This window comes from Pleurodeles waltl, chromosome 2_1 (genome assembly GCF_031143425.1).
Source record: "Pleurodeles waltl isolate 20211129_DDA chromosome 2_1, aPleWal1.hap1.20221129, whole genome shotgun sequence".
NCBI classification, from domain to species: domain Eukaryota; kingdom Metazoa; phylum Chordata; class Amphibia; order Caudata; family Salamandridae; genus Pleurodeles; species Pleurodeles waltl.
The window spans coordinates 211,938,098-211,965,648 of record NC_090438.1 but is presented as its reverse complement, the minus strand read 5'-3'; the positions used below and the strand labels follow the sequence as shown (position 1 = coordinate 211,965,648).

Below are 27,551 nucleotides of genomic sequence, written 5' to 3'. Positions count from 1 at the left end.
TAGTGAGGCTTGGGGCAGGAGGCCCCATGGCCCCTCCTCTTTTTTTATTGCAAGTTATATAACTATAACAATAACTTTCTCCCCCCATGCACTATGTATGAGCTCACATATTACATAACCCATGGCATGTTCTATTACATCATTTTTGACATCACTGATGAGATCTAAAATGACATAATTGATTACATCACTGATAACATTACTGATGACATCATCCAAACTTTTTTTGCACACATTGCTCTATAAAGTAGTATGGCACTAGAGGCCTGAAAATAAGTACAAAATAGCTTACAGAATAATATGAAGCATCATTAATGCCATCAAAGCTGCAATTCACTTGGGTGTAGCAAGCATGGGTTATATGAAACATTGACCCTCCACTATACACTTCAATGGTAGCCTAGTTCAGATTAACCATCAGGAAGATGCGAGGGAGCTTTATGTTAGATATGTATGCCCCTTTTCTCTTCACATCTCATCCATCTGCACATTTTCAACCTCCTCTCATTCCTCTTCAGCGCCCTCTTTTCCCTCTCCCCTGAATGCACTCCCTCGCATTTCCCTGATTTAACCATCCCAAACATATACTGCACTCATTCACATTTAAGCGCTGTATTTCATTTTGCATGCTATTTAAAAGTAGGGCATGTAAACGCTTAATGCTAAACATGTCCTTTTTCACTGCAGCATGGTTAGCTGTTTCATACTAAAGCCGTGAGAAACAGTAATAAATGTACAAACATTAAATGTGATGCCTTTGCTCAATAAACAGCTGCAGAGTTCATTTTGTTTTTTTAAAATATTTATTACAAATCTAATTTATTGGTTAAGTTGGATTTGTAATAAATATTTTCAAATACATACTTTTAAAAAGTTATGCATTATCTGCCTAAAGCCTCTAAGATCTCATTTGCATGAGCTACCAACTTTTACCCAGCAGCTGAATAGCCCCTTTAATGAGGTGTGAATTTGATCCCAGAGTGGAGATAAATGCCTTGGTTGCAGGAAATGTTCTGTTTCTGTGGCATGTTGACCATATGTATGGTGCTGAAGAACTTAATTGACTTCAAGCGGGGCTCCACTGTCACAGACAGATACAGCTAATAACCGACTCTGAGTGGCAGTAGAGGAGGGGTAGCTCATTTACCCAGGCACAGCTCTAGAGTTGTCACAGGAACTCTTCATAGTGGAAGAAAGATTCTAGCATATTGATTTTGAGCAGAGACGGGGCACTGCAGGATTGTGTGCAATAAAACACACAGAAAGTGCTACAAAGACTGATATGGTCACGCCTGGTTAGGGAGTGGCTATGGGTTTTTTCCACCCACAGGATAGAACTGGGCATAAATGTGTCACCCACAGCAACTTGCTGGATCTGAGGAAGAACAGAAGAGGAGTGGACTTGCTGTCTGTGATGTGTGAAGAGCCACAAAGACTGGGCCTGCTCTCCATCTCATATCCCAGACAAAGAGGTGGATTTCAAGGGTCATAAGGAGGACCTCTTATTTGGGCTAAAGGGTCACAAACATCTTCAAGAGTCATTTCTCCTGCATTCACAACTGACCTGCTCCAGCTGGAGCTGCTCTAGACCCTGCTGCTGAAGTGTCTCGACCCCCAGTGCTATGCCCAAGGTTCTGGACCTTTGACTGGCATACTCCTGCTAACAAACCCTAAATCGTGGGACTTAGAAACTTTTGCCAACTGTTTGCTCCCAAAAACTATAGAGGACCAGGACCAACCTGCCAAGCTGATCTGACAAAGGTACACTGCCACTGGGCCAAACATTTAGGTTACTTTTATTGTGTTCTTCTCCACCACAGAAAATCTGATCCAGCAGGACCTCGCAGAAAAAGTATATGCCCCACTGGAAGAATCAGAGCTCCAAAAAAGTGACTGCATCTAAAGGTAGAAATCTTCAGTGAACGAAGTAGCAAAAACTTTAAAGCCAGCATGAAACATTCTCTGGGTGCAAGATTAAAATTTCTCCCATTCAGTTCTTTCCTGCCAAAAGTAAATTGCATAACCAAGACCTCATCCAGTGACTATGTGTCAGTGTGGATTACAGTGTATTCACAGCCTGCTGCTTTTCCCTTCTGAAGACTTTTGACTTCCACTGCAGAGAGTAAGTCCGAAGGTAAACCTTTTCACTGGGATGGACCTAGTCCCTGTATCCACTCAATTGGGGTCATCCTTAAACCTTACCTTTGTTGCAGTCAAGTGCAAACAAATGACCGTGGTTCATGTTTACCACATTATTGCACTAGTTTCAAACTTAGGCCCATATTTATACTTTTTGACGCAAAACTGCGCTAACGCAGTTTTGCGTCAAAAAAATTAGCGCCGGCTAACGCCATTCTGAAGCGCCATGCGGGCGCCGTATTTAAGCAATGACGTTAGCCGGCGTTAGCCGCCGCCGCTGCCTGGTGTGCGTTGAAAAAAACGACGTACACCAGGCAGCGCCGGCGTAGGGGGATATGGAGCTTGGGCGTGAAAAAATGGGGCAAGTCAGGCTGAGGCAAATTTTTCGCCTCAACCCGATTTGCACCATTTTTTTCCATTCCCAACCCCCATAGAAATGACTCCTGTCTTAGCAAAGACAGGAGTCATGCCCCCTTGCCCAATGGCCATGCCCAGGGGACTTCAGTCTAACGCCAAAGTATAAATATGGAGTTACTTTTGCGTCGGAATTGTGTAAAAAAAAACGACGCAATTCCGGCGCAAACGGAGTATAAATATGCCCCTTAACCTTTAAAAATTCATAACTGGTTCTACCTTTTGGATTTTTATCACTTTTGTTTCACTTTATTTATTAAAATTGAAAATATTGTACTACATTGGTTTGGGATTTTACTTGTTTTGTTTTTGGCTTTATTACTTTTTAGTACTGCTTAAATACTTTGGGGCATATTTATACTCCGTTTGCGCCGGAATTGCCTCGTTTTTTTTTACGCAATTCCGACGCAAAAGTAACTCCATATTCATACTTTGACGTTAGACGCGTCTAGCGCCAAAGTCCATGGAGTTTGCATCCTTTTTTAGCGTGGACACCTACTTTGCGTTAATTATATGCAAGGTAGGCGTTCCCGTCTAAAAAAGTGACTCCGCGGCATGTGCGCCGTATTTACACTCCCGGGCAAAATTCACGCCCGGGAGTGGGCGGGTCAAAAAAAATGACTTACGGCCGCTTTTGCGCCGTTTTTTTTGCGCCTGGAAAAGGCAGGCGTTAAGGGACCTGTGGGCTCGGAAGGAGCCCAGAGGTGCCCTCCCATGCCCCCAGGGACACCCCCTGTCACCCTTGCCCACCCCAGGAGGACACCCAAGGCTGAAGGGACCCATCCCAGGGACATTAAAGTAAGTTCTGGTAAGTATTATTTTTTTTTTTTAATTGTGGCATAGGGGGGCCTGTTTCGTGCCCCCCTACATGCCACTATGCCCAATGACCATGCCCAGGGGACAGAAGTCCCCTGGGCATGGCCATTGGGCAAGGGGGCATGACTCCTGTCTTTGCTAAGACAGGAGTCATTTCTATGGGGGTTGGGAATGGAAAAAAATGGCGCAAATCGGGTTGAGGCGAAAAATTTGCCTCAGCCTGACTTGCCCCATTTTTTCACGCCCAAGCTCCATATCCCCCTACGCCGGCGCTGCCTGGTGTACGTCGTTTTTTTCAACGCACACCAGGCAGCGGCGGCGGCTAACGCCGGCTAACGTCATTGCTTAAATACGGCGCCCGCATGGTGCTTCAGAATGGCGTTAGCCGGCGCTAATTTTTTTGACGTAAAACTGCGTTAGCGCAGTTTTGCGTCAAAAAGTATAAATATGGGCCTTTATACCTTACCTCTAAGTTTAGCTTGTCAATCAATCAATCAATCAAATTTATTAAGCACGCTACTCACCCGGTAGGGTCTCAAGGCGCTGGGGGAGGCCGAGGGGGGTTTACTGTTTGTCTGCTCTGTGACATAACCACCAGAGTGTTGATCTCAGGTTAATTTAATTACTTTTAGTTGTTCACCTTTAAAAGGGCTTTGGGTACTTACCACCCTCAACTAATGCTCCCAATTTCTTACAACCATGTCATCATCTTTCACCATAATCTTACTTACACTCCATCCCTAACAACCTCCTTAAATACCAACATGGAAGAAACTGAATAGTACCATTCTTCAATCACAGTCAATTGAAAAAATGATGTCAGTTCAGGGGATCTAGCGCTTGCTCACCACTCCCTTCAACAAATTAATCCCTCTCAAAACCCCCTCTCCCACAGCATTGATCGAAGAGTGGTTTGCTCTCCTCAGAATTAAGAAAACTTAAACTAGATAAGAAACCTCTGAAACACAATGGAAGGAAATAATTGACCCCAGTAATAAGTTATTTCTATAATGGAACTTCAAAATTTATAAAGCCACTGTTAGAAAGATAAAGCTACTTCACTACAACACCAGCATATTTGAACCAGCATGCCTATCAAAAAACTACAGAAATGCATTAATGAACTGTGAAATCCAATGTCATCATCAATTGTTCTCTGCCACGTTCCTCAAAGCTAAAACTCTGACTGACTACAACCCAACCAAGTCCCAGGATGAAGCACTACCTCATCTCTTTTGATACAAGACTCAAGGCTCTTGCCAATCAAACAACCTCCTTCAATTTACTCATTAGAAATGATGACAGAGAATGTATCAAATCTAGTACCATTTCTTGCATGTCTGCAGATAACTGTCACCACCAAAAGTTCATGAAATTCTTCTTCTTTACCTCTGCAACAGTGCTGCCCAGATATATCATCAACAATGATGTCTGGCCAAATTCCTTGTGGATTCAAGACATCCCAAATCAAGGGTTGAATTGGGCCAGGAAATGGGATTGGGCACCAAAATAAAAATTGCCTTCATTAGCTGATGAGGTAGTTAAATAAATGTCCCTCATTTGTAAATTGGGGGAGTTTTGAATGTGTACTAACATGCTATGCAAGTGTTTTGCAAGGCAAGGGAGACTGAATGCATTTGTTTTTGCTGCTAGCAATGGTTTTGGCAATATCAGGGAAATCAACAGAAGAACTAGGCCAATAGACCATGAAACATGCCCACATGCTGCCAAAAAAGGCCCAGCCCTGACATTTTAGCCCATGAGGCATTGCTAAGTAAAGTCATAACTTTCCTTAAGGAAAATCTCCGGCTCTCTGTTAGATCTGTCATCCTTTGGGTGGGCTTCCCCCAAATGTTTTGATTGTTTCACTCTTTTTTTGCTGAAATCCATTTTTTGTTGGTTTAGGGCTCTGTGCACTTTACTACTGCTAACCTGGTCTAAAGTGCTCACTCCCTTAACCATGGCAAAAATGTTGTACACCTGATTTACATATTTAATTTACTTATAAGCCATTTGTAGAATGGTATACATAAACCAAGGGCCTGTAAATTAAATGCTACTAATGAGATTGCAGCATTTATACTGTTGTGTAGCCTCTTAAACATATCTCAGGCCTGCCTTTGCACCCTGGATGCAATACAACCCCTTACCAAGCCTTAAACCTCCTTTTTAATGCATATAATCACCCTAAAGGTAGGCCCTAGGTAGCCCATAAGGCAGGGTGCATCACAATTAAATGGTTAGAAGTACTTTTAAGTTGTGGCAGTTAAAAACTTCTACATTCTTTTTCACTACTGTAAGGCCAACCTGTTTCATTGGAAAACATTGGGTTGCCTTATTACATTTAATAAGTGCCACATTTTGAGGGGGGACAGAGAAACATTTCATGTCTGAAATCTATAGAATTGCAAATAAAAATCCTCTTTAAGGGTAAAGTATGAATTTAAATTACAATTCTGAAAATGACCTTTTTAGAAATTTGGCATTTTCCTGCTCTCTGCTATTTGGTTTCTGGCAGCTTGTTGTAGGTCAAATGACTGGGTGTAGTTGGCAGTTAGACTTTGTGAATACCTCCCAAACAGTATTACAATAAAACAGTGGTTCCTAACCTTTTGACTTTGGTGGACTTTCTCTTTATCATTACTGGAACCTGGAAACCCCCCAATGAATCATTATTGGAATCCTGGGACCAAGCCTATACATTGCCAATGATTTGAACCACAAAACACTACACAATAAATGCAGAAACAAGCATTCCATCAAATACATACACAAACGATAACACATTTAATTTTCAAACAAATAAAATAAGAAAATAAAATTTAATAGGAAGATTAGAGATTTCTAAATTCGATTGAAGCCACACATCATGAATAGCATTTTCTGTTTGATGTACATGCACTGCTCCCACAAATCAATTTGAAGATACTAATTTAATTTTTAGATTCCAATTTCAAATTCCTTGACATCTACAGTATGTTTTAAAATTTCCAGTTGTGCATTTAGCCACTTTATTTATATACACCTAATTAATCTGTTAATATTGATTTATTTTCTAAGCAGTCACTGACCCCATGAGAAGGCTTCACGGACCCCCAAGAGTACCCGGACCACAGGTTGGAAAGTACTGCAATAGAGGTATTTGATGTGCCTGAATGAGCCATCTGCTGGCAGGACAAGGGGGGAGCTTGCAATTGCAACTGAATAGGCTGTACTCTAACTTCACACAAAGGGCTTGTCACCACTGCATTGTCCCCTCAACTAGCCTGGAGCCAGGACAAGGAAGTCAAGAAATTCCAAACACTTCAAAGAGAACCTCTATAACTTCTCCTAATTCAAAGAATACAGCAGATATAACAACAGGGTCCTCATACCTACTCTTCAGTTGACATTACGGACTTGCAGAAGCATTCTCAGAGGATTGGTTGCTTCTGTGGCCTGCTGTGTGCTCTACAAGAGTGTTTTGGTACACCTGGAAGGGTTGTTTTGCAGCCTGGAGCTGCCATGATCCCTTAGATGCCTGCCCTACTATTTGAGATCTACCTCGTCACCTAATCCAAGAATTACCAAAATGACTCCAAGGGCTAGTTTGGTGGCCTTCTGTTCAGAGCCACAGAGACATAACAGGCTTCCACCATCTTGAACCTGCACCTAAACCCAGTCTGAGTAAGTCCTGAACTCCCAAGTGGTACCCCTCCAGTCCTGGAGCCTTGGCAGGTGGAGCTAAAGGTGCCCATGTAGCCCCATTCCAAAACTTTGGACTTAATTTCTTTTGGGCTAAAACCTGCCCTGAGAACCAAGAGATGACCGGGACTATTCACTCAAGGTTCATCACAGGTCAGCCTGATTTTGCAGCAGCTACCATTATGTTCTTTTCCACAGCAAATCCTATTCAGTGGTCCTTTGGCAAAAGGTTATCCGGATTCTCGTAAGCTACAGCTTCCTACTTTGTCCCACTGGAATTTTTCAACTTACAAAAGAGTCCAAACAGAGAAATCTTCACCAAAATTTCATTTAGTGGCTTTCCGACAAGACACTCCCTCCTCGTAAACTGCCTGCAGCCTTGCCCAGTTGAAATTTTTTTCAAGAATGTCTTCTAAGTCCAAAGTTAAGCACCAACCAGGCCAAAGCCACTTCTTGTATCTGACCCACGATCCATCGCAGTCAGTCATATTTTCTGACTTTGACCCAGTTTCATGCGACTAGCAGTCCGAAGTTGGTGCTTTGATCTTTTAGGTGCTAGTTTTTACTAAAATCTTTAATTCTTTAAAAATTCATACCTCCATACTACTAATTGGATTTTTCTAATTTCTGTGTTGAATATAATATTACATTTTACTCTATTTCCCTAAATTGTTGTGGTTTTGTTTGTGTTTCACTTTATTACTCTTTGTGTGTTGCATACATACTTTACACATTGCCTTTATTTTAATTCTGGCTGCTCTTATGCCAGGCTAACTGAGGGTTAAGAACAGGTTAATTTAGGACTTTTTGTGGTTTACCCTGACAGGAATTTTGGCTGTGCTTGAACAGGGGTCACTCCCCCACCCCCCTTCAACCAACACCCCAATTTCTCACACTCTCTAACCATGAAAACATGATTCCACCCCGGATGAAACATCCCATGTAGTGATGCTTCCCACTTTTCTACTTGCTCCTTTGAACTCTAAGGTTGACATTCTTTAAGATATGGCTTTTGCTCTACTCTTATTTAACAAATACTTCAGTCCCCTTCTCTACCTTATCAGACCCTTTAACCTGACTAGGGACATCTATGTCAGTGGTACCTGATGATGTTAAAGCTGTAAAATTGCTTAGAGCTTGGCTCAAGAACACCCGGGCCATTTTTCAGAGCACTACATCATTGGATGCTCTGCAACTGCTTCAGTAGTAACTTACCTAAAGTCGAAGTCCTCACGTGAACCTGAACCAAGTATTCTAAATTTCTGTACAATAGTTAAAAAGTAACTTAGTTTTATGTATTCTTCAAATGAAATGTATCCACATATTTACTAACATCATCCAGCAAAATCCACATTGAATGCTTTTCAATTATTTCATGAATTAGATAGAAGTAGCCAATATGTTTTGCCAACATTGCTTCATTAGGCTTAAAAATAATTGGTGTCATTAATCTCCCTTTCAGAACCTGCAATCATAAGAGATTTCTACATTTATATAACTTTATTCAGTTCCAGTATATTCATCTTCTTATTGTCAGTTTTCATGGTGGCCATGATATGCCCATCGTATCTCATGCATCTTATCTCATGCATTGATATCTACATAGTACTATAAAGACACACAATGGCCTCAGCAAGTTGGACTCCCAATAAAGTGGGAAAACTAACAATGATAATTTACTCCAGCATCTCAATGGTATCACAGGTTACTGAAGCGACCAAAGGCTCCTTCTACACCATGCAAATCTTGCACCATATTGTATCTCATTTTAGGATTCCCACACAGGTTGCAGACTGCCATCATCTTGGTCCTGTTACTCCTGTCACACCACGACTATGCCATCATCCGGTGTATTGAATGCCAACTCTTTCTTCCCTGAAGACTCCAACTTGTCCAGAACCTGGCTGAAAGACACCGTCTACATCTCCACATAAGTGACTGAATCAAACACTCTTTTAAATTCTGCACTGGCTGTATCTACAATCCTATCTCAATCAAGGATGTAGCTATACCTTCCATGGCACAAATGCAACCTTCTTTAATCTCAAACTGAGCACCTGCTGTTACAGAAGGGGCCACCAATCCAGATTGTCAATACAGTCTTTACAAATAGCTAAGCTCTAACACTTGCTACTAGTAACTATAATAATTGTCCACAACCTCCATGGTTTCAAATTGAATTATAGACCTGTCTGTTCTCAAACCCATTCAGCCAAAGATCACACAAATGGAAAGTACTAAGCATTGTCAATTATCATTTCATCTCAGTCAGGTTTGCACTTTAGTGCATCTATTACTTTATTCCCTGTCCAAGCATAACTTCATGTTCACCATGACAGAAATGTAATGCTTGTCCAAACCTTATGTGTACATAATATATGACTCATTTCCTCCAAAGTAGGTCAGTGCTCATTGCAAGATTTCCACTATGGAAAATCCTGATAAATAAAGTAACTACAATTAAAATGAAATGTGTTTATTAAACTATACAGATTTCATAACATGCTTGCATTTGGAGGTCTACTTCTTAATCCACAATGCAACTTGAACACAAGGATGACAGCAGATTTTGGCTATATAGCATTATCATTTTATGGCTTCCAAATGATAGGTGGTGACAATGGCATAGGATACAGATAGGCCCTCATTATGAGTGTGGCGGTCTCAAGACCGCCACACTCGCCATGGCGGTCAGACCGCCGCAGACAGGGCGGTCCGACCACCCTATTATGACTGTGGAAAATAGGCCACGGTCCAACCGCCAACACCACCAGGTTGCCACCTGTCGGCAGCCTGGCGGTTGCAATCTGCCATGGCAGCGCTGCAAGTAGCGCTGCCCTGGGGATTACGAGTCGCCTTTCCGCCAGCCTTTGCATGGTGGTCTCACTGCCATGCAAAGGTTGGTGGAAAGGTGGCATTGGAGGCCCAATGGGGGCCCCTGCACTGCCCATGCACTTGGCATGGGCAGTGCAGGGGCCCACATGGACAGCCCCTTTGCGCTTTCACTGCCTGAATTACGAGAAGAGAAAAGTACGACAGGTGCTGTTGCACCGGCCGCATCACAACATTGCCGCGGCTTTATTACGAGCCAGCGTCAAAGTTGTGAGTTTTCCGCTGGGCCAGCAGAAAACTCCTAATGTGGCGGCCAGCATACTGCCAGCACTGGCAGTATGCTGGCTTCAGCAGCTTTAGCAGTCTTATAAAAAGATAATAAGGGACAGAATGTTTATGAATCAGATTGTGTTTGCAAAGCTGAATTTTTGTTCATTTAGTGGTAAAAATAAAATTTTCTGTTACCCACATCATATTAGCCTCATCATTCAATTGACTGAGGTTCATGAGCTTCAAAAGGAATCTTTGGACTCTCCTTTCTCTCTTTAGCTCTACCATTCCTCATCTGGGTAAGTCCTTCTGTCAAAAAACACCCCTAATTACTGAGTACTTTAGAACGATGCTTAGAATGAGATTACATGTGTTATTAATATATCTTACCCACTTAACATAGCAATTGACAATCCACAGTTTGAACACATTTGTAACTATGGTATCAAAATGAAATGCATCATGCAGTGTCAGGCTAAATAAATCACTTTCATATATATTCACTGTAGTTGTATTATGTGATCAAGTGTGTTGATCCAACCCGAAGACGTGACTCAGAAATAAATAAAACATTTAGTTACTATGAATTTGCCAATTGAGTATTTCGAGGAGCATTCCCTACATAAGGTAATGAAGCACACATAATAGTAGGTATTCATGTTTTTTAAGTAATCACATAATAATACTGTTCTACTTTGATCATCGTTATCCAAAGCCTATAAATGTAGGCAATTTTGTTTAGTCATATTTTTTTTGCAAATGCCCAGGATTTACATTTTAATGCAAATAATCATAAATGTATCTTAGAATGATGGAATGCCTTGCTTTGGTTCCAGTTGAGTTTTTATCAGTATTACAGTAAACAAGTGCATGTCTTAAATCATCTTGTTTTCAATTTCCTTTTATTTTTCACTGTGGTATTACACATTCTTAATTCCTTTAAGATTACTGCCACCAAACGCTTGTTGGTAATTGCAAATTGTTGAATGAGGCAGTTGTAACATTGTACACTTGAGTTATCCTCCATGTTTATGCTGAGAGCTCGAGAAAACATACAGTTACATAATTTCTGCTCACCAATTCTTACTTTAGAACTTTAGTTTTCCAAGAACGTAGATTAGGTTAGTATACGTTTATATTTGGTACGCTTATTACTGTTCTCTTCATAATGTGTGAAATTTGACATTTATACTCATGTTCTCAATATAATCAATCTCTAAATATCGGGGCAATAACAGCAGCACCGTAAAGACTGATAAAGTCCTCTACATGAATGGCTCTTGTCCTAAAATACACATTTAGTTGTATCAATATAATGTATCATGCTCTCATAATAATGTATGTACCAATGTGCATTTGTGACGATATTGTATGGCTCAGGGAAACCCTAAGTATTTCCTAATCATACTATGCACTGTAGCAGTATTGTTTGACACTGATTGTATAGCAGTGCAGAATGACAATGTTCAGACCCTTCAAAAATAAAATAGAGCGGCATTGCATTTTTGTGTGTATTCATGTCAATAGCGAGCAATAGAAGTGTACGTTGCTATTTGCAGGCAACATCTCTGGAAAAATGTCTGTTCAGGATCACAATATTATTATATTTATTCAAAACTCCTGTATGCCTCATGGTGATGTATGTGCACTAGTTGCCAAAGTAATATCTCAGTAGGTCATCCTTAAAACATAAGGTGTGTCAAAACAGTGCTGACATACCAGGCAATAGTCTACACAGACTTGTTGGCAATAACATGTACAGTGATACCATATATGTTGTAGTAATGATTTTGGCGATTTGAAGACGGCAACACAGCTGTAAGTTTATTTTATATGTGATTTAGTGTGGCTAGTGATATTTTGTGTTTATTCCTTAGGCCAAATTCAGGCTGTGGTCGTTTATGAGATTTTATTTCAGTATTATATGACTCTCTCGCTCTCATTACATAACCTTAATAGAACAAGTTTGAAAATGAAATCCTCAGGAAATTACATATAGGTGCTTGTATGTAACTGTTAGAAATCGAGTCTCTAGTTGGCAAAGGTATACACCCTTATCCAAGTAAGGACCACAATCCTAGTTCGGGTAAGTCACATCACAACCCAAATTATCCTGTGCTTACCCTCCGGCAGCTTGGCACAGAGTAGTCAGGCTTAACTTAGAAGGCAATGTGTATTTGTGCAATACACAATACATCATACAGTAGCACAGTGAAAACACCACAAAAATACACCACACAGGTTTAGCGAAATAGATAATATTTATCTGAATAAAATAAGGTTGGAACGATGAAAATCCAGTGTACATAAGTATAGTTATGGTTTTTTAAAGATTAAATCCCACTAATGTGCTTAGAAACACAATATCTCCCTCGGAGGCTATCACAGACTTGTTCCCAATAATCCGATGCCACAGGCGCTGGCCACGGAGTCCCACAGACCCCCAAGTACAGTACCTTCTGAAAACAAAGTAACAAATACGTCGCACGGAGTTGGGGAGATAAGGCGTCGCTGGGTTTGGTGCGTTGTCAGTTACTTGCAGCATCCGGGAAGATGAGGCGTTGGATCTGCACTGTGAGGCAGGAGAAGGTGATGCATTGGTTCCCTCCAGCTGCAGAGGGAGCTGGGGCTGCGTCGGTGGTGATGCATCAGTTCCTTTAGACCCAACGAGTTTGATGGATCTAGTCAGTCAAGACATGATGTGTCAACTTTGCAGTGACGCGATGACCCTGCCTGACATCAGCGGTGTTGCAGCAACATTGGAGTTGCATTGTAGGCTGCGGTCGCTGCATGCAGCGATGTCCACGTAGCTGGGGCAGGCTGCTGCGTTGGTGCTGGCATTGCTGAAGTTGAACCCGGCATCGCTGACGTCAGAAAACTAGGTAAAAACCAGTGGATGAAGTCTTTGCTGTCCTTGAGACTTCAGAACAGGAGAACAGGAGAACAGGAGGCAAGCTCAATCCAAGCCCTTGGAGAGCACTTTTAGGGAAGGCAAAGTCCTTCCAGCAAAGTCAAAGGCTAGAAGGGCAACAATCAGGGCAGCAGTCATTCTCAGCAAAGCAGTTCAGATGAATCCTTTGGGTAGCCAGGCAGTTCCTCTGACAGATTGCAGGTGTAGATCCATAAGTGTCTGATTTGGTGGGGTCAGAGACTCAGTTTAGATACCCAAAAATGCCTTTGAAGTGGGGAAAACTTCAAAGAGTGGTTTTGCAGTGCACAAGTTCTCATTTCAGCCCAGTCCTGTCTGCCAGGATCCCTGTGGGGGGTTATCAGTCCTTTGTATGAGGGCAGGACACTAGCCTCTGAAATGTAAGAGAGTGCCCCGCCACCCTTCCTGCCCATGGAGACCCATTCAGTATGCAGATGAATGCAGATGTGAACCAGCACAGACCAGACCTGGATTGGAGACAGGTTGAAAGGCACAGATGGCAGTAAGTGCAGAGAAATGCCTACTTTCTAAATGTGGCATTTCTAAAATAGTAATATTAAATCCAACTTCACCAGCAAGCAGGATTTTCTATCACCATTCTGGCAATGCTAAACATGACAGGGCCACTCCTTCCAGATCAGAATCTACGATTCAGAAGTTTATAAGGACAGTTCTAATGCTAGCCTAGGAGAGGAGCAGGCCTCACAGTAATGGAAAACAAATTTATGAGTGGTGAAAATGTATGAGCTTTTCACTACCATACCACAAAACACATAAGTACATGTCCTGCCTTTTACCGACATAACACCATGCCTTATGGGTTGCCTAGGGTCTACATTAGGGGTGACTTAGATGTAGAAAAAGGGGATGTGGCAGTGAACTTGCACACACAGGCCTTGCAGTGGCAGGCCTGAGACATGGTTAAGGAGCTACTTATATGGGTGGCACAATCAGTTCTGCAGTTCCATTAGTAGCATTTAATTTATAGGCCCTGGGCACATGTAGTGCATGTTACTAGAGTCTTATAGATAAATTGAATATGCCCATGGGGTAGGAACCAATATTACTATGTTTGGGGGAGAGGGGACATATGAACTTTAGCACTGGTTAGCAGTGCTGAAGTGTGCAGCGTCCTTAAACCAGAAAAAACAGGGTCAGTAAAATGGAGAGAGGCAGGTTAAAAGTTGGAGGGGCCCCACCCTAAGGCTGTCAGGTCTAACAGTAACATACAAACTAATACTCCAATAGAAAGAACTGCTTTTGTCCAACCCACATTAAATTACCAAATTAGAAGAAAAAAGATGAGGGGTTTACATGCTTAGGGAAAATGAAAGGTATCATCATAAAATTCAAATCGCCTGATTCACAAAAGTAAATTTACACTTTGGTTGAAGTTTACAATTGTTTGCTATTCATAAAGGTATTCTACTAGTAGTATCTTTATGACTGTGGAGTTTCCGCACATAAAAAGATAGGACAATCCTATGACAATGTTCAGGTTAGTCGCATTCTCTAGTAAGAAGGACTCACAAGTGGTTCCCAGTGGGGGCTGCACAAGGTTGAACTGACTTTGTGGAGTAGCTCAAAATATTCTGCAGACTTTAAAAAATACTGACAAGACTATGACTAGATGGCTATTCAAACAGGTTACACTATAGTCAGATAGATCCCTTATATACCTTAATTGTTCCAATCCGAAGGCATTACCCAACACAAAACAAATCCCCTCAATTTTTTATTTCACTTGTATACTTTATTCCACTGGTCTTGGGGCAGATCACAGAAGCCCTGGCCCGCGTGAAAAAAATAGTTGCTTATGGATTCTTTCATTGGGCGGATGTCCAGAAATGACCATCTATGAACCTTTCTGAATAAAAATGCCTCCAACCCGTCAGCAGATACGACTGACAACAGGATTAAGCAGAAAACAAGTGGACTTGTTTCAATCACACAACTGCTTGTGTCCACTAACTAAACCCAGCACTTCCTATGAACTGAAAAGCTTACTTAAACCAGTTGTTCCCTCTCAATATATATTATCCCAAAGGAAACAGCTTGTGGCACTTACAGTCACCCACTAGACAAACCAAACTGGACCTGGGAACATTCAAGTAAGAGTTAGCAACAAAACTTTAAATGTTTCCTCCATCTAGATTGGAATCCATACCAACCACTGCCAGAGAAGTTGTCTTTTTCAGTCCATCCCATATGTTGATCTGATGAAGACAGAATGAGCAGGACTCCAGCTTTGCTTGTCCGAGGATTCCCATAATTCCCATTTTCCCTTCTTCTACTTTTCTTATAATATAGTTTTTGCCGTGGAAAGGGGACCTATATAAACAAAATCTTCCAGAGCCTGTTGCAAAAAGTAAACCTTTCATGGTGGAATTTCCAAACAGTGAGGCACCGCTTTCTCCAAAGCCAGAGACATCATCTTACTTCTAAAGTAGCCCTCCAAGAAAAGAGAGGCATTCCATACCTCCATTTGAAACCAGCAGACAGGAAATCTTACAGAGGGTTGGAGTCAGTGTGGTTGGAAGGCTGACCTTGAAGCATTAGCCTAATCTCTAGTAGCCCCATCCCATCTTTCTGATTCATTGGAAATCTATGAACTCTGGGAACTCTGAGATAGACAGAGTGCACATCAGGGCTGTTCACACACATAATCTGTATTTAGCTCCAGGGCATTCAGTTAAACCGATACGTCATCTGAGGCTATCAAAAATACTACAACATCCAAGAGACTTATTTCAGAAACTACAAAGGATACCCACAATATGTGTAATATTTTTAGCTTTTATGGTAACATCACTGCTGTGCTGACCATTTAGTCTTAATTGCTACAACTCAAGTCAAATTATGAATCTCGAGTTTCTGATTTCGGTATATGGACAATATTGGTATAAATATACAAATGTTTAGAATGACATGTTAGGTCACCAAACCATATGTCTTGATTGTAGATATTAAAATCCTGCTTCAATATTCCATACTCATGCCGTGTATGTAAAGTATAAAGCAGAGCAGTTTGTACTTTTACAGTTACCTTCTGATGTACGCATTTGTAGAATTGGACACGTCCAAGGGTATGCCTAGATGGCTTAATTTATGTCAGATGTGCTGTACCCCACAATTGTACAGTTTCATCCCAGATGACATATCCAAAAGCTAATTATCTTGATAGTGCATAGTAAGCATCAGCTGAAATCTACACTTAGGTAAATACATGGGTCTTATTAGTTAAGAAATGCTGTTGAATCTAATCTGCTTTGGCATTCAGTGAAAATGTCGCTACCTTATCCTCCTTAAAAATTGAATAAAAGAACATCCTAAAACGGTCCTTTATACTCCAGCGTACCAAACATTTCAAACTTTACTTTTTCAAAATAGAGATATTTAGGTAGAATAGGTGCACCAGTTATGTGAAGAGAACAAGGTATAGTGTGAATAAAGATCTACATTCCAGTCAGGATTAGTCATGTCACATCTACCCCTGTTAAAGGCTCATTGCTGAAATAGGTAGCAAAACCTTAGTCTAACTTAATAAGAATGTGTTCTAAAGGTGGCATAATTGTATATTGTGTACCATACTCTTTGAAAAATATGTATAGCCTCTAGGGAACAGTACAATGTTTTCTTACATAGATTTCATGGTTTTCCTCTGGTTGATAAATTTTATTCCATTTTAATTGGAACAAGAAACTTTTTCTGTTATTTACCTGACTCTGTCTCCCTTTTTTATACCGGAAGAAAAGTGTTACAGACAACTACATTGTTTAAAAATGATTTACCAATTTATACACAATGTTAAAATACAGTGTGTTGCTGTTCTAGAATTTGAGGACCTGGCAATCAGTCAAACGATTTCCATCTTGCAACAGTTGATACTTTTTGATGATTACAACAATATAATTGCAATATAATACCCATTGTATATCTACCCCAAAGTGTTTCTTTCCTGTCTGTATGGAGAACTTACTATTTTCTTTTTTGAGTGGGACATATTTTTAATTCTTCTCTGATTGTATTCTGTTTGTAAATAAGGAGTACCAAGTAGATTGTGAGTCAAACTATTTTTGCCTTCCCAGACCTCATATCAGTTTAGTCATATAGCAGAATAGGTAAAAAAAAAAGGTAAAGGAAAATTACATTTGATAGAGATCAAACAATGGTTGACACCTCTTTATCAGGCCCAGGACCACACCAAGGAAAGGAGTCCCAAGAGGAAAACAAACTGTTTTTTTTCAGCAAGGCAAAAACAGTTTTTTGGAGGGCTTGAAGACATAAAGGACTTTTTGTAAAAATGTCAACAATTACCTATGATCCAGCAATGCGCAGCCCAAGCAAATGATTGGGAATGGCAGCTCCCCAAAATAGACAACAGAGATTATGTGAGCATGTATACTTTGCATTCCAATATTTGTTTACTAATAATGTTTATTCCTCTTTTACTTAAAGGATCAAACTATGGAATAACTTTTTATTTCAAGTGCATTGTGTGTTTAAATTATTTTATGTTGCTAAAATGAATCTGGATTTCTTACATAGAGGTTTTTTTTTATAGAATGCTTGAAGATGACCTTAAACTCAGTAGTGATGAAGATGATGGTGACAAGGTAAGATAACACATTCTAATATTTAAGCCACTTCAATTTGTATCAATTACACAGTTTCGCCATACTAGCTCATTACCTAATTGGTAAACTTGTGGATCATGTCAGTAGTATGAGGTATGCCATTTCTGCCTATGTGCTATCCTATTAAATATTCACCTTACATATGCCCTCACTAATTGTAATAAATTGCCTTTTTAGAGAAATGTCCACTATAAGGGTCTATTCACAAAAAATGGAACAGCAAGGGAGGAGATGTATTTCTCTGCCTAAGTGTACTTTTTTGTTTTTACAATTGACATACATTCCTTGACGTATACCTGTATAGCAGCTTTAGGTGCAGATTTCCATACATACTTGGAATGTCATGTAACTTTTTTAAAGTCTCCCATTGTCCCTGTGAAGAGTTCTACATAATAGGAACGTGCACACAAGGAGAATATGGCTCTCTGAACATATGCACACTTTGGGCTTATTATGCAAATGTCAACATACACCTCAGTGTACGTTAATGATCATTTGCTATACACAAAGATATTTTTTCTAGTAGTATCTTTACTACTGGGGAATTTCTGCACATAAAAGATAAGACAGCCCTATCTTTTTATCTATGGAGAGTCCGCAGTCATAAATATACTATTAGTAAAATACCTTTCTGAATAGCAAACAAACGTAAACTTAAACAAAGTGCAATTTACCTTTGTGAATCAGGAACTCAGTTTAGCAACTAGCTACCCTCGTCAAAAGCTATGGAATAAACATCATCTCCTACGCCAGTGACACCCAACTTATCCTCTCCCTCTCCGACAAACCTGACAAGGCCAGACACAACTTCCACGAAGGCATGGAAGCAGTCACCAACTGGATGAGAAACAGCTGCCTTCAACTCAACACAAGCAAGACAGAAGTACTCATCATGGGCCCTCAACCCAATGCATGGTGCGACTCCAGGTGGCCACCCACCCTCTGAAACCCACCCTGCCCCGCCAGCCAAGCCCGCAAGCTCGGAATCATCCTGGACCCCAACCTCAGCATGAACCATCAAATCAACTCAGTCACCTCCACCTGCTTCCGCACCCTCCACCTCCTACGCAAGACCTTCAAATGGATCCCCCTCGAACATAGAAAGACCATCACACATGCCCTCTTCACCAGCAGACTGGACTACGGCAATGCACTCTACGCTGGAATCAACAACAAAACTCACCCGTAAATTGCAAAACATCCAGAACGCCGCTGCCAGACTGATCCTCAACTTACCCCGACACTGCCACATCTCACAAAACCTATGTATACTGCACTGGCTCCCCATAGAGAGAAGAATCACTTTCAAGATCCTCACCCATGCACACAAAACCCTCCACAGCACCGGACCAGCGAACCTGAACCAACAACTTAACTTCCACGTACCCCACAGGGCCCTACGCTCAGCCCAGCTCTCTCTCGCAGAAGTACCCCGTATCAGAAAAAGCAGAACAGGAGGACAATTCTTCTCCTACCTCGCAGCCACTGCCTGGAACGCCCTACCTTTCCACATCAGACAAACAACCTCCCTCCTCAGCTTCACGAAGCAACTGAAGACATGTCTTTTTTAAACCACCTCTCCGGTATATGCTACACTCACCCACCAGTGCCTTAAGACCCTAACAGGTGGATAAAATGGGAATGTTTGTGAGTGTTCCCAAACTTCCAAGGCTACCCAGATCTTGGAAACCCATCTTCCCAGTCTTTGTGTGATATTTACGAGGTTGAATTCTCCCCAATCACAGCAAATTAACCGCACTCCTACAACCACTTATGCCTGCTAAGAATCCCTTTATGAATTTCTGTCATGCAAGAAGGTAAATTAATTGATAAATATATGTTTACCACCTAATTTAGTTTTTGAACTGACTAACCCCCTTAGGGTAGTGCATTACTAACAGTTCTAACTCATCCATAGCTTGACACAGTTGTGCAGGTGGTGTTTAGAAAGACATGTAGACACAAATAATTGCCTACTGAGGGGTGAGCTCGAAGGTCGGATGGAGGATAAGGCTTCATAACCATCAACCTATGCCAGAATCTATGTTTTCAATCACTAAGTACGCTCTGCTTGTCCAGAGATCACATTCCCATACTAGTCTAGTGTATTTCATTTATCTATATGGTACTTTTAGAAGTCATGTATTTTCAACCCTCATGTACATAATTTCTGATATATGGTTGCGCAGGTACCACTACTGACTTTGCAGGCCTTTCAACGGAACCTCCCCCTCATTTGCATCTAACTGAATTATGTGAGGATTGAGCTAAGCAGATCATCAGTCATAGAGCATGTGAGAGAGACATTTCTTGTGTAGTATGAAGTGGCCTACAAATATCATTGCCAGTTAGATAACAATGCTCACTATGGCAGCAATGCTAAGCTTGGTAGCTCACTAAAAGTCACGTTTCTATTTCATGAAGGTGCTGGCATCTCTTTTACCTGTATTGCTATTCCTTCATTGACAAAATTAGGTTTCATTCTCTTTCAAGATCACTGATGTATAGCTGAACTGGTGAATGCTATGTTCTGTGGTATGCTCTGATAAGGGGTGGCAGTGATGTGTTTGAGGCAGTGTGGTGTACAAAAGATACAATGCCATGCAGTGGTTTATGTGACTTGACTTTGTATGGTCGGGTGCACTGAATTATTACGGTATCGATGGTGGGAGTGTTAAATATAGACTAGCAGGTGTGGTATTTGTATATATTTCAACACACACCTGTGCGTGTAGCACTTCCATTTTGAATACTTTATCATTGGTCATTACACTGTATTTGCGAGATATTATTCTGTACTTTACCTTAGGCTATCCTGAATTAGGAAGCACTATTAACGAAGGTCTAGATTTCAAATAAACTTTTATTTTCAGCAGAGAAGCAAGTATTGATGCTGCTCTCAAACCTCAATAGCAAAATCAAAATAAACATGCTGTGCCTCTCTTTTTTAGTTTAAGCAGAATGAATCCGTACCATTTACATTATTATCAAAACCTCTGTCTTTAAAGTTAGGCGGTAGCCGGCCTGCTTTAGTGAGATTAAAATGCATTTTGGTCAGTGCAACCCATCCTTGATAGCAGTCAGTAAACAGCTGCCTCGTGTTTTACAGATTAATCATGTAACGGGCAACAACTGATTTGAACATCCTTTGAGCTGTCACTTTTTTGTATAAAATGCCTATTTTATATTACTGCACCACATCTAAGAGATATGTGTGTATAATGAGAAAACTGTGCAGTTTATTCTCAGATATAAATTAGTGTCATTAAAAAGCATAATGTGCACATTAATATTGTGAATATTCAGTAGCCGCTATCACATAAGGAGCGCTACGCACTCATATCCTTTGTTTACATGTTTACAGGGATGTACTTTCAGTCGGCCTCTTAGTATGCCGAGGAGCACTGCCAGATTAAGCTTTAATGAATGTTTTCTTGTAGAGGGAAATAGAGTGAAAAACTAATGCATGAATCGACTTCAAGTTGGAGTAACATTTGACAGGCTCAGGTACTGATGAAAGAACAGATTCGCGGAATCAGGTGCAATCAGCCTAATACTGCAGGGTTCAACAGGAGTGATCTAAAAGGTTGAATTTATAGCCATCGGATACAGCTAGGTACTCAGTCTAGGTCATACATATCATTAACCCATGGCGAAAATGTTATGCTTATGGTCCATTAAGCTATACTTACCAATAGATGTATGCCTGACAACATTTTGGAAAAAGAAATCTAAGTAGATGTCTGTAAAGGAGGGTTTCCTCATTATCTTAAGGAAGGTAGAGGTTTCCATTGTATACAAAATAGTGTCTGGAGTGGAAAGACAGTGGAAGTCATCAGCCTCTAATTCAAATGCCTTGTCATTAAGGCCCATATTTATACTTTTTGATGCAAACCTGCGCCAGCGCAAGTTTGCGTCAAAAAGTTTAACGCCGGCTACCGTCATTCCATCGTGCCAGCCGGGCGTCATATTTAAGGAATGACGGTAGCCGGCGCTGCAGCCTGGTTAGCATCAAACTAAATTACTCTAACCAGGCAGCGGAGGCGTAGGGAAGACTGGAGGTTGTGCGTCAAAGAATTGTGCAAATCAGGTTAGAATTAAAAAAAATGACTCAAACCTGACTAGCGTCATTTTTTGACACACAACCCCCATGGAAATGACTCCTGTCTTAACAAAAACAGGAGTCATGCCCCCCTGCCCAATGGCCATGCCCAGGGGACTTCTGTCCCCTGGGCATGGCCATTGGGCACAGTGGCATGTAGGGGGGCCCAAGTTAGGCCCCCCATGCCACTTAAAATAAAAATAAAAATTATACTTACCTGCACTTACCTGCACTCACCTTGGATGGGTATCTGCATCCATGGGTGTCCTCCAGGGGTGGGCTAGGGTGGCAGGGGGTGTCCCTGGGTGCAGGGAAGGGCACCTGTGGACTGCTCCATGGTCTCCCACCATGGAAACGAGCCCACAGGTCAGTAAATTTTTTATGCAAATCGGGATTTACGTCATTTTCTGGCTCCGCCTCCCAGCCGTGTGCCATTTTTGCGCGGTTGAATAAATATGGCGCACAGGTGTTTAAGTCATTTTTTGGACGGGAAGCCTACCTTGCATGTCATTAATGCAAGGCGGTTTCACGCATCCAGAAAATGACGCACACTGAGATATTTTGACGTTAGCGGGGTCTAGCGTCAAAGTATAAATATGGTCTTAGTTTTGCGCCACATTTGCGTAAGAAAATTGACACAAATCCAGCGCAAGCAGAGTATACATATGTGCATAAGGCCCATAATTATACTTTTTGACGCATATCAGCACTAGCGCAGATTGGCGTAAAAAAGTTTACCGCCGTCTAACACCATTCCAACACGCCAGACGGGCACCTTATTTATGGAATGACATTAGCCGGCACTGCGGCCTGGTTAGCATCAAAATAAGGCCCATATTTATACTCTGCTTGCGCCGGATTCGCGTAATTTTTTTTACTCAAATTTGGCGCAAAACTAAGACCATATTTATACTTTGACGCTAGAGTTCACTGTTGTTGTCCATCAAGACTTCAATGCTCAATGCAGTCCGGTATACAAGTCATTTTTCTTCCATTTTCTGTTTTCATTTTCTTCTATTAGACTTAGTGCAAAGAAAAAGAAACACAGGACATCCACCCTTTAGGCTCAAAGTTCCAGCTTTAGGAAAGCTTGAATAATTGCAGAAGGTCTCTACATATCATTCTTTTGTGTTCCTGGGAGATATAGGATGACACATTAGGGGCCTGATTGGTATTCACAAATTATGTTTAGTTTTTCCAATACTAATTATACGACTGTGAAGATTCTGCACATATTCTATTCTTTGCTTCTTACTTCACTTCAATTGTATCACATTTTTAATCCTATACAAATTATTATACCAAAAATGGGTTGATTACGAAGTTACTTCATACGAAGATGATTTCCCATACAGTTACTCTTTGGGTCTAAATTAGACCTCAGGATGATGATTATATAAGATTGACTTAGTTACTGAGCCTTGCAAAGGTCTTGATTAGATGAAACATGTGTTGTCTGCCTGATGTTCTATGCAAATTCGCAATCAAGATTTGAATCACTGTTGTCATGACTCTCTATGCAACTGTGTGGACTGTTTTTGACATGAGATTTGGTAACATTTGTGTTATTCTATTCTATCTATTCCATTCTAATGTCTGGTGACTTGAAAAGTTCATGGCTACCCACAGAGGGGCCTCCCGGAGTTAATAAATAAAACAATAGGCATGGGAAATCGGGTTCTTGGTTGAGGGGGTTAGAAGCCCCAATAAGGCAACAACCATAATCCTTGTCAGGGTGAACCATAAACAAGTCACTAAATGAACCTGTGCTTAATCCTGCTGTAGTTTGGCACAAAGCAGTCAACCATAACTTAGAGGCAATGTGTGATGTGTTTATGCAGCACACTAACAGCAAAAAAGTAAAACCACAACATAAGACAAGTCCCTAACAAAATAATTAAAATGACACCAAACCAACAACAATCCTATCAGTAGAACATTGAATGTTAAAATGTTTAGTAAAAGTAGCACTAAGAAGCATAAAGTGCCAACTGTGGGTATCTGATCATGCTGGATTGAGACAATATCAAAAGTTCAGGGCGACAGCAATGAAGTGCAGACTGGGTGCAGGCCTTTGCATTTTTTCGCTAAGTTCTGATGAAGCTTTCAGCTGGGGCACAAAGTGTTTTCAGGGTTTTTGCTTCCCTCAGTGTTGAATCCGATGAAGCTTTCAACTGGGCAGTGAGGCTTTCCAGGGCTGGGTGTAACACTGCATTCGATCAGGGAAAGCTTTCAAAAGGGAAGCCCGATCTGATGGAACCTTCAGTCAGGCAAGCATGAGTGCCCTCTGATTCCAGACAAGGGTCCAGGGCCCGGAAAGCACCTGTTGAGATTGGACACACTCCAGCAGTAGGCAGCAGCAGGGCTCAATCAGGTCCAGTCAGTGTTGGTCAGCTGGGCAGTTGCAGGGCAGGCCTCTCAAAGCTTTGTGTGTTACTGTAGCTCACACAGGAGGAAAGCCAACTCACCCTTGGAAATCACTCTGAGTAGCCTGGAAACAGGGCAACCTGGTCCAGTCTTCCTTCTTCAGACAGCAGGGCAGATGTTCAAACTACAGGGTAGAGCTTTTGGCTGTGTGCCACTCTTTCTTCTGAATCTTCCTTGGTTCCAGAAGTGCCCTGAGTTAAGGCTCTTAGAGTCCAATATGTATTGGTAGTGTGTAGGTGGGGTATGCTGCCTTTGTCTAATCTTCCCCCTTTCTTGGGTGTGGCTCCAAACTCCCTAGGCCTACTAAAAGACAGGCATGCCTATGTGTTAAGCTGTATTGTCAGTGGCACAGTATGCTGCCCTTAGAAGTCAGAAAGGGGTTGGGCAAGCCCTTAGGCTGTCCCTTTAAAGCTCAGGACATTTGAGTATCAACCTCCCAGGACAGCCTGCTAAGGGAAGCAACACTCTGCCAAACCACAAAGAGAGATATGAAAACAGAAAACAACCATACATCCCCCAAAGAATAACACGATAAACACAATAAATACAGGGCAAACAAAGCTCTTATACACTAAACAAATGGGCCTCTTGGTCCTCTTGGCCAAAACTCAATCCAGACTTTCTAGATTAGAAAGCCTCACTCATGATATGTGGCATGTGCAATCATTGGTTTCTTCATCCCACCCTAGTGAGAAGGGGTTCTGGTTAAGATATATTTCCTGGTTGAATTAGAGATCCAGCTATACAATACCTTAGATTAAACCTGAAGGATTTTCCTTTATTCGTAGGACCGTAGGAATGGTTAAAAACTATCACTGAGATGTTATGGGTACAATAGCCTCTACATCCATTTGCGTCCCAGCATGTTTCTGTCTACTGGATTGCCTTAGAAAATATCAAGGGCCTGCACCTGAAGGGTTCCCACAAAAAAAACACCTCTATGGCAGGTGAGCCATGGATTTTCTACCTTCACCAGGTGCAATGTATGGGCCTGGGGACAAAATTAAAAGCATTTTGTAGGTTACATAATACTAGACATTAAGCATTTGTCATTGGAAAACAGTCAGCACACATAGTCCTTTTTGTGTTGCCCTTGCGTTTATGACCATGATGTGACTTTTGGCCCATTGCTGGGTGAGTATGGATGCATGTGTACATGCATGTTTTTCTCTTCACAGAAGCACAGATTCACATGTGCAATTCTTTTGTTTGTTGTGCAATGACACGAAAAAGACTACATGTGCTGATTGTTTTCTACTGACGATTGCTTGACTTCTAGTACGCTGTAACCAAAACATGGTTTTAATGACTTGTGGGGCAACATTTAAACTTGAGGCGTTCTTTCACTTTTTTGTTTCAGTTTAATAAAAATGTTCACAAAGGTTACTTTTTGTTGTTGTAGGATTTTGGGTGTCCCTGCTCCTCCATAAGAGCACCCAGGATGGTATGGTGCAAGGGTCTCCCTAATCACATGTGACCCGGCTGACTCCCCACCCAGCAGACATAGTTTCATGCACTGCATGTGAGCTGACTGTGTTTGCTTTGGCCCACTGGTATTTAGCATGAGAGGATCATTCACACCCAGTGCTCCTCACTCCTCCCAGTTATGGGTTTGTGGAGTGGGAGGAGGTACTTGCTACCGATCCCAGGGTGCTGGCCCATCTAGTCGAGAGCCCTGCAGTGCTGAGGAACTACTTCAGGGTCCTGGCTCTACCCACAGGGATAACAGCTGATTGGTGTGGTGGGAGGGCCCTGCTTCCTGCATCCACCTACAGAGCCAAGGTCATTCCCAGTGGACATAAAGCTGTTGAAAAGTGAAAAGCACCACACACACACCCACAGTGGAGCACTGTAAAAGCATTCACAGACCTGGTGGCGCTGAAGGAGTGCTGTGTAGCGGGAAGCTCTTACCCAGAGGAAAATTATAAAATCCATTTTCTTCAGCCCTGTTGGTCCATTTTGTGATGGGACAGTTACTTTTTGCACCTGGTCATGCAGTCAGGATTCTCTTCTTTAGGCCTCCTGATATCTAAATGTTTGGGTTTTTCAGGGTGCTGTTTTTCAGTTGTGTTTTCTGCATTGAGGGAGAGCTCAGGGACAGCTATCCTGCTCTTCAGAATCTCAAACCCAGGACCTGCTCTCTATTTCTGGTCTTCTTGTACTTATCCTTTGCACCACCTCTTGCCCTAATCCTCAAGGCAGATAACCCTCCCTATCTGCACGTCCCGATCGCTGCAGCGTCCTGGGCATTTTCAGGCCACTTGCATGACCAGCAGAATTTAGAGGGTCCCTCTTTAGGAATCATGTGCTGTTTAACAAATGTGTGCACAAGTGGTCAAGTGCAACTTTCCCAGAGCTTTTTTTCCGAGCTCAACAGCAGAAGATCTTATTTTTTTTAACGTTATAGCCATTGAGTCTCAGCTAGAGAGACTCACTCACAACAGATTCCAAAACTGGGTGGTCCAAAAAAGCAAAACATTTACGGAGGCTACAGGGGCCAGAACCCTATTCTTCACACATGGTAATAATTCCTTGTCCTAAGCCCAGCCTTAAAAAGGGCAGCTATCTGAATCCTTTACCAAGAAAGGATAGACACAAAATAGGCTTCCTTCAACATGAATTTCAAGCACCAGTGTTCAGCGATAGACTAGAGCAGAAAATAGGCCCAGACACCAAAATAAAAATGGCTCCATTAGTGAATCAGATGCCTATCAATATGGTCCACATTTACAAATCTGGTCAGTTATGAACATGTAAAAAACACTGTATAGGTGTTTTGTAAAGTAAAGGAGACAGCATGCATTTGTGCCTCACACAAGCATTGTTTGTGGGAATTTCAGGAAAACTGACAGCCAACTGTAAAAGTCTACCCAGCAGACCATAAAACAGGCCCACAGAGAGTCAAATAACAGCTCACACACAGAACTGGCATACCAGTACTTCTGGCACTGCCATATGGCTCCCACAGGCATGTCCAACCCTGCCATTGTTATGTCCACACTCAATCGCTGTTGGCGACATGATCGTAATGGCAGCAGGGAGCAGCAGAAGAAATGTAAAGTAAATACTCATCATTACATCTGCCCAAAACTAAAGTCAGTCTCTGAGTTATCTTAATTACATGTGGTTAGACTTGTCATCCTTGTTGTGGTATCCCCTGACGTTTTGCCTCTGCTTTCCTTGTTGTTGATGTGTGCTGGATTCTGTTTTTTCTGTTTTACATACTCTGGGCACCTTACACTGCTAACCAGTTCTAAAGTGCAAGTGCTCCTATGTAAAATGTATGTGTGATTGGCTATCC

The 27,551-nt window shown here is 41.6% G+C and overlaps 1 protein-coding gene across 3 annotated transcripts in view; it reads left to right on the top strand.

The window, feature by feature from the left end:
• Positions 1–27,551, top strand: part of AFF2 (ALF transcription elongation factor 2) — a 928,871-nt gene that overhangs the window by 625,844 nt on the left and 275,476 nt on the right. For all 3 annotated transcript variants that reach the window (XM_069212416.1, XM_069212415.1, XM_069212418.1), the window contains exon 8: positions 17,649–17,700. In XM_069212416.1, coding sequence (XP_069068517.1) covers positions 17,649–17,700 — 52 coding nt within the window. The remainder of the gene's footprint in view (positions 1–17,648; positions 17,701–27,551) is intronic.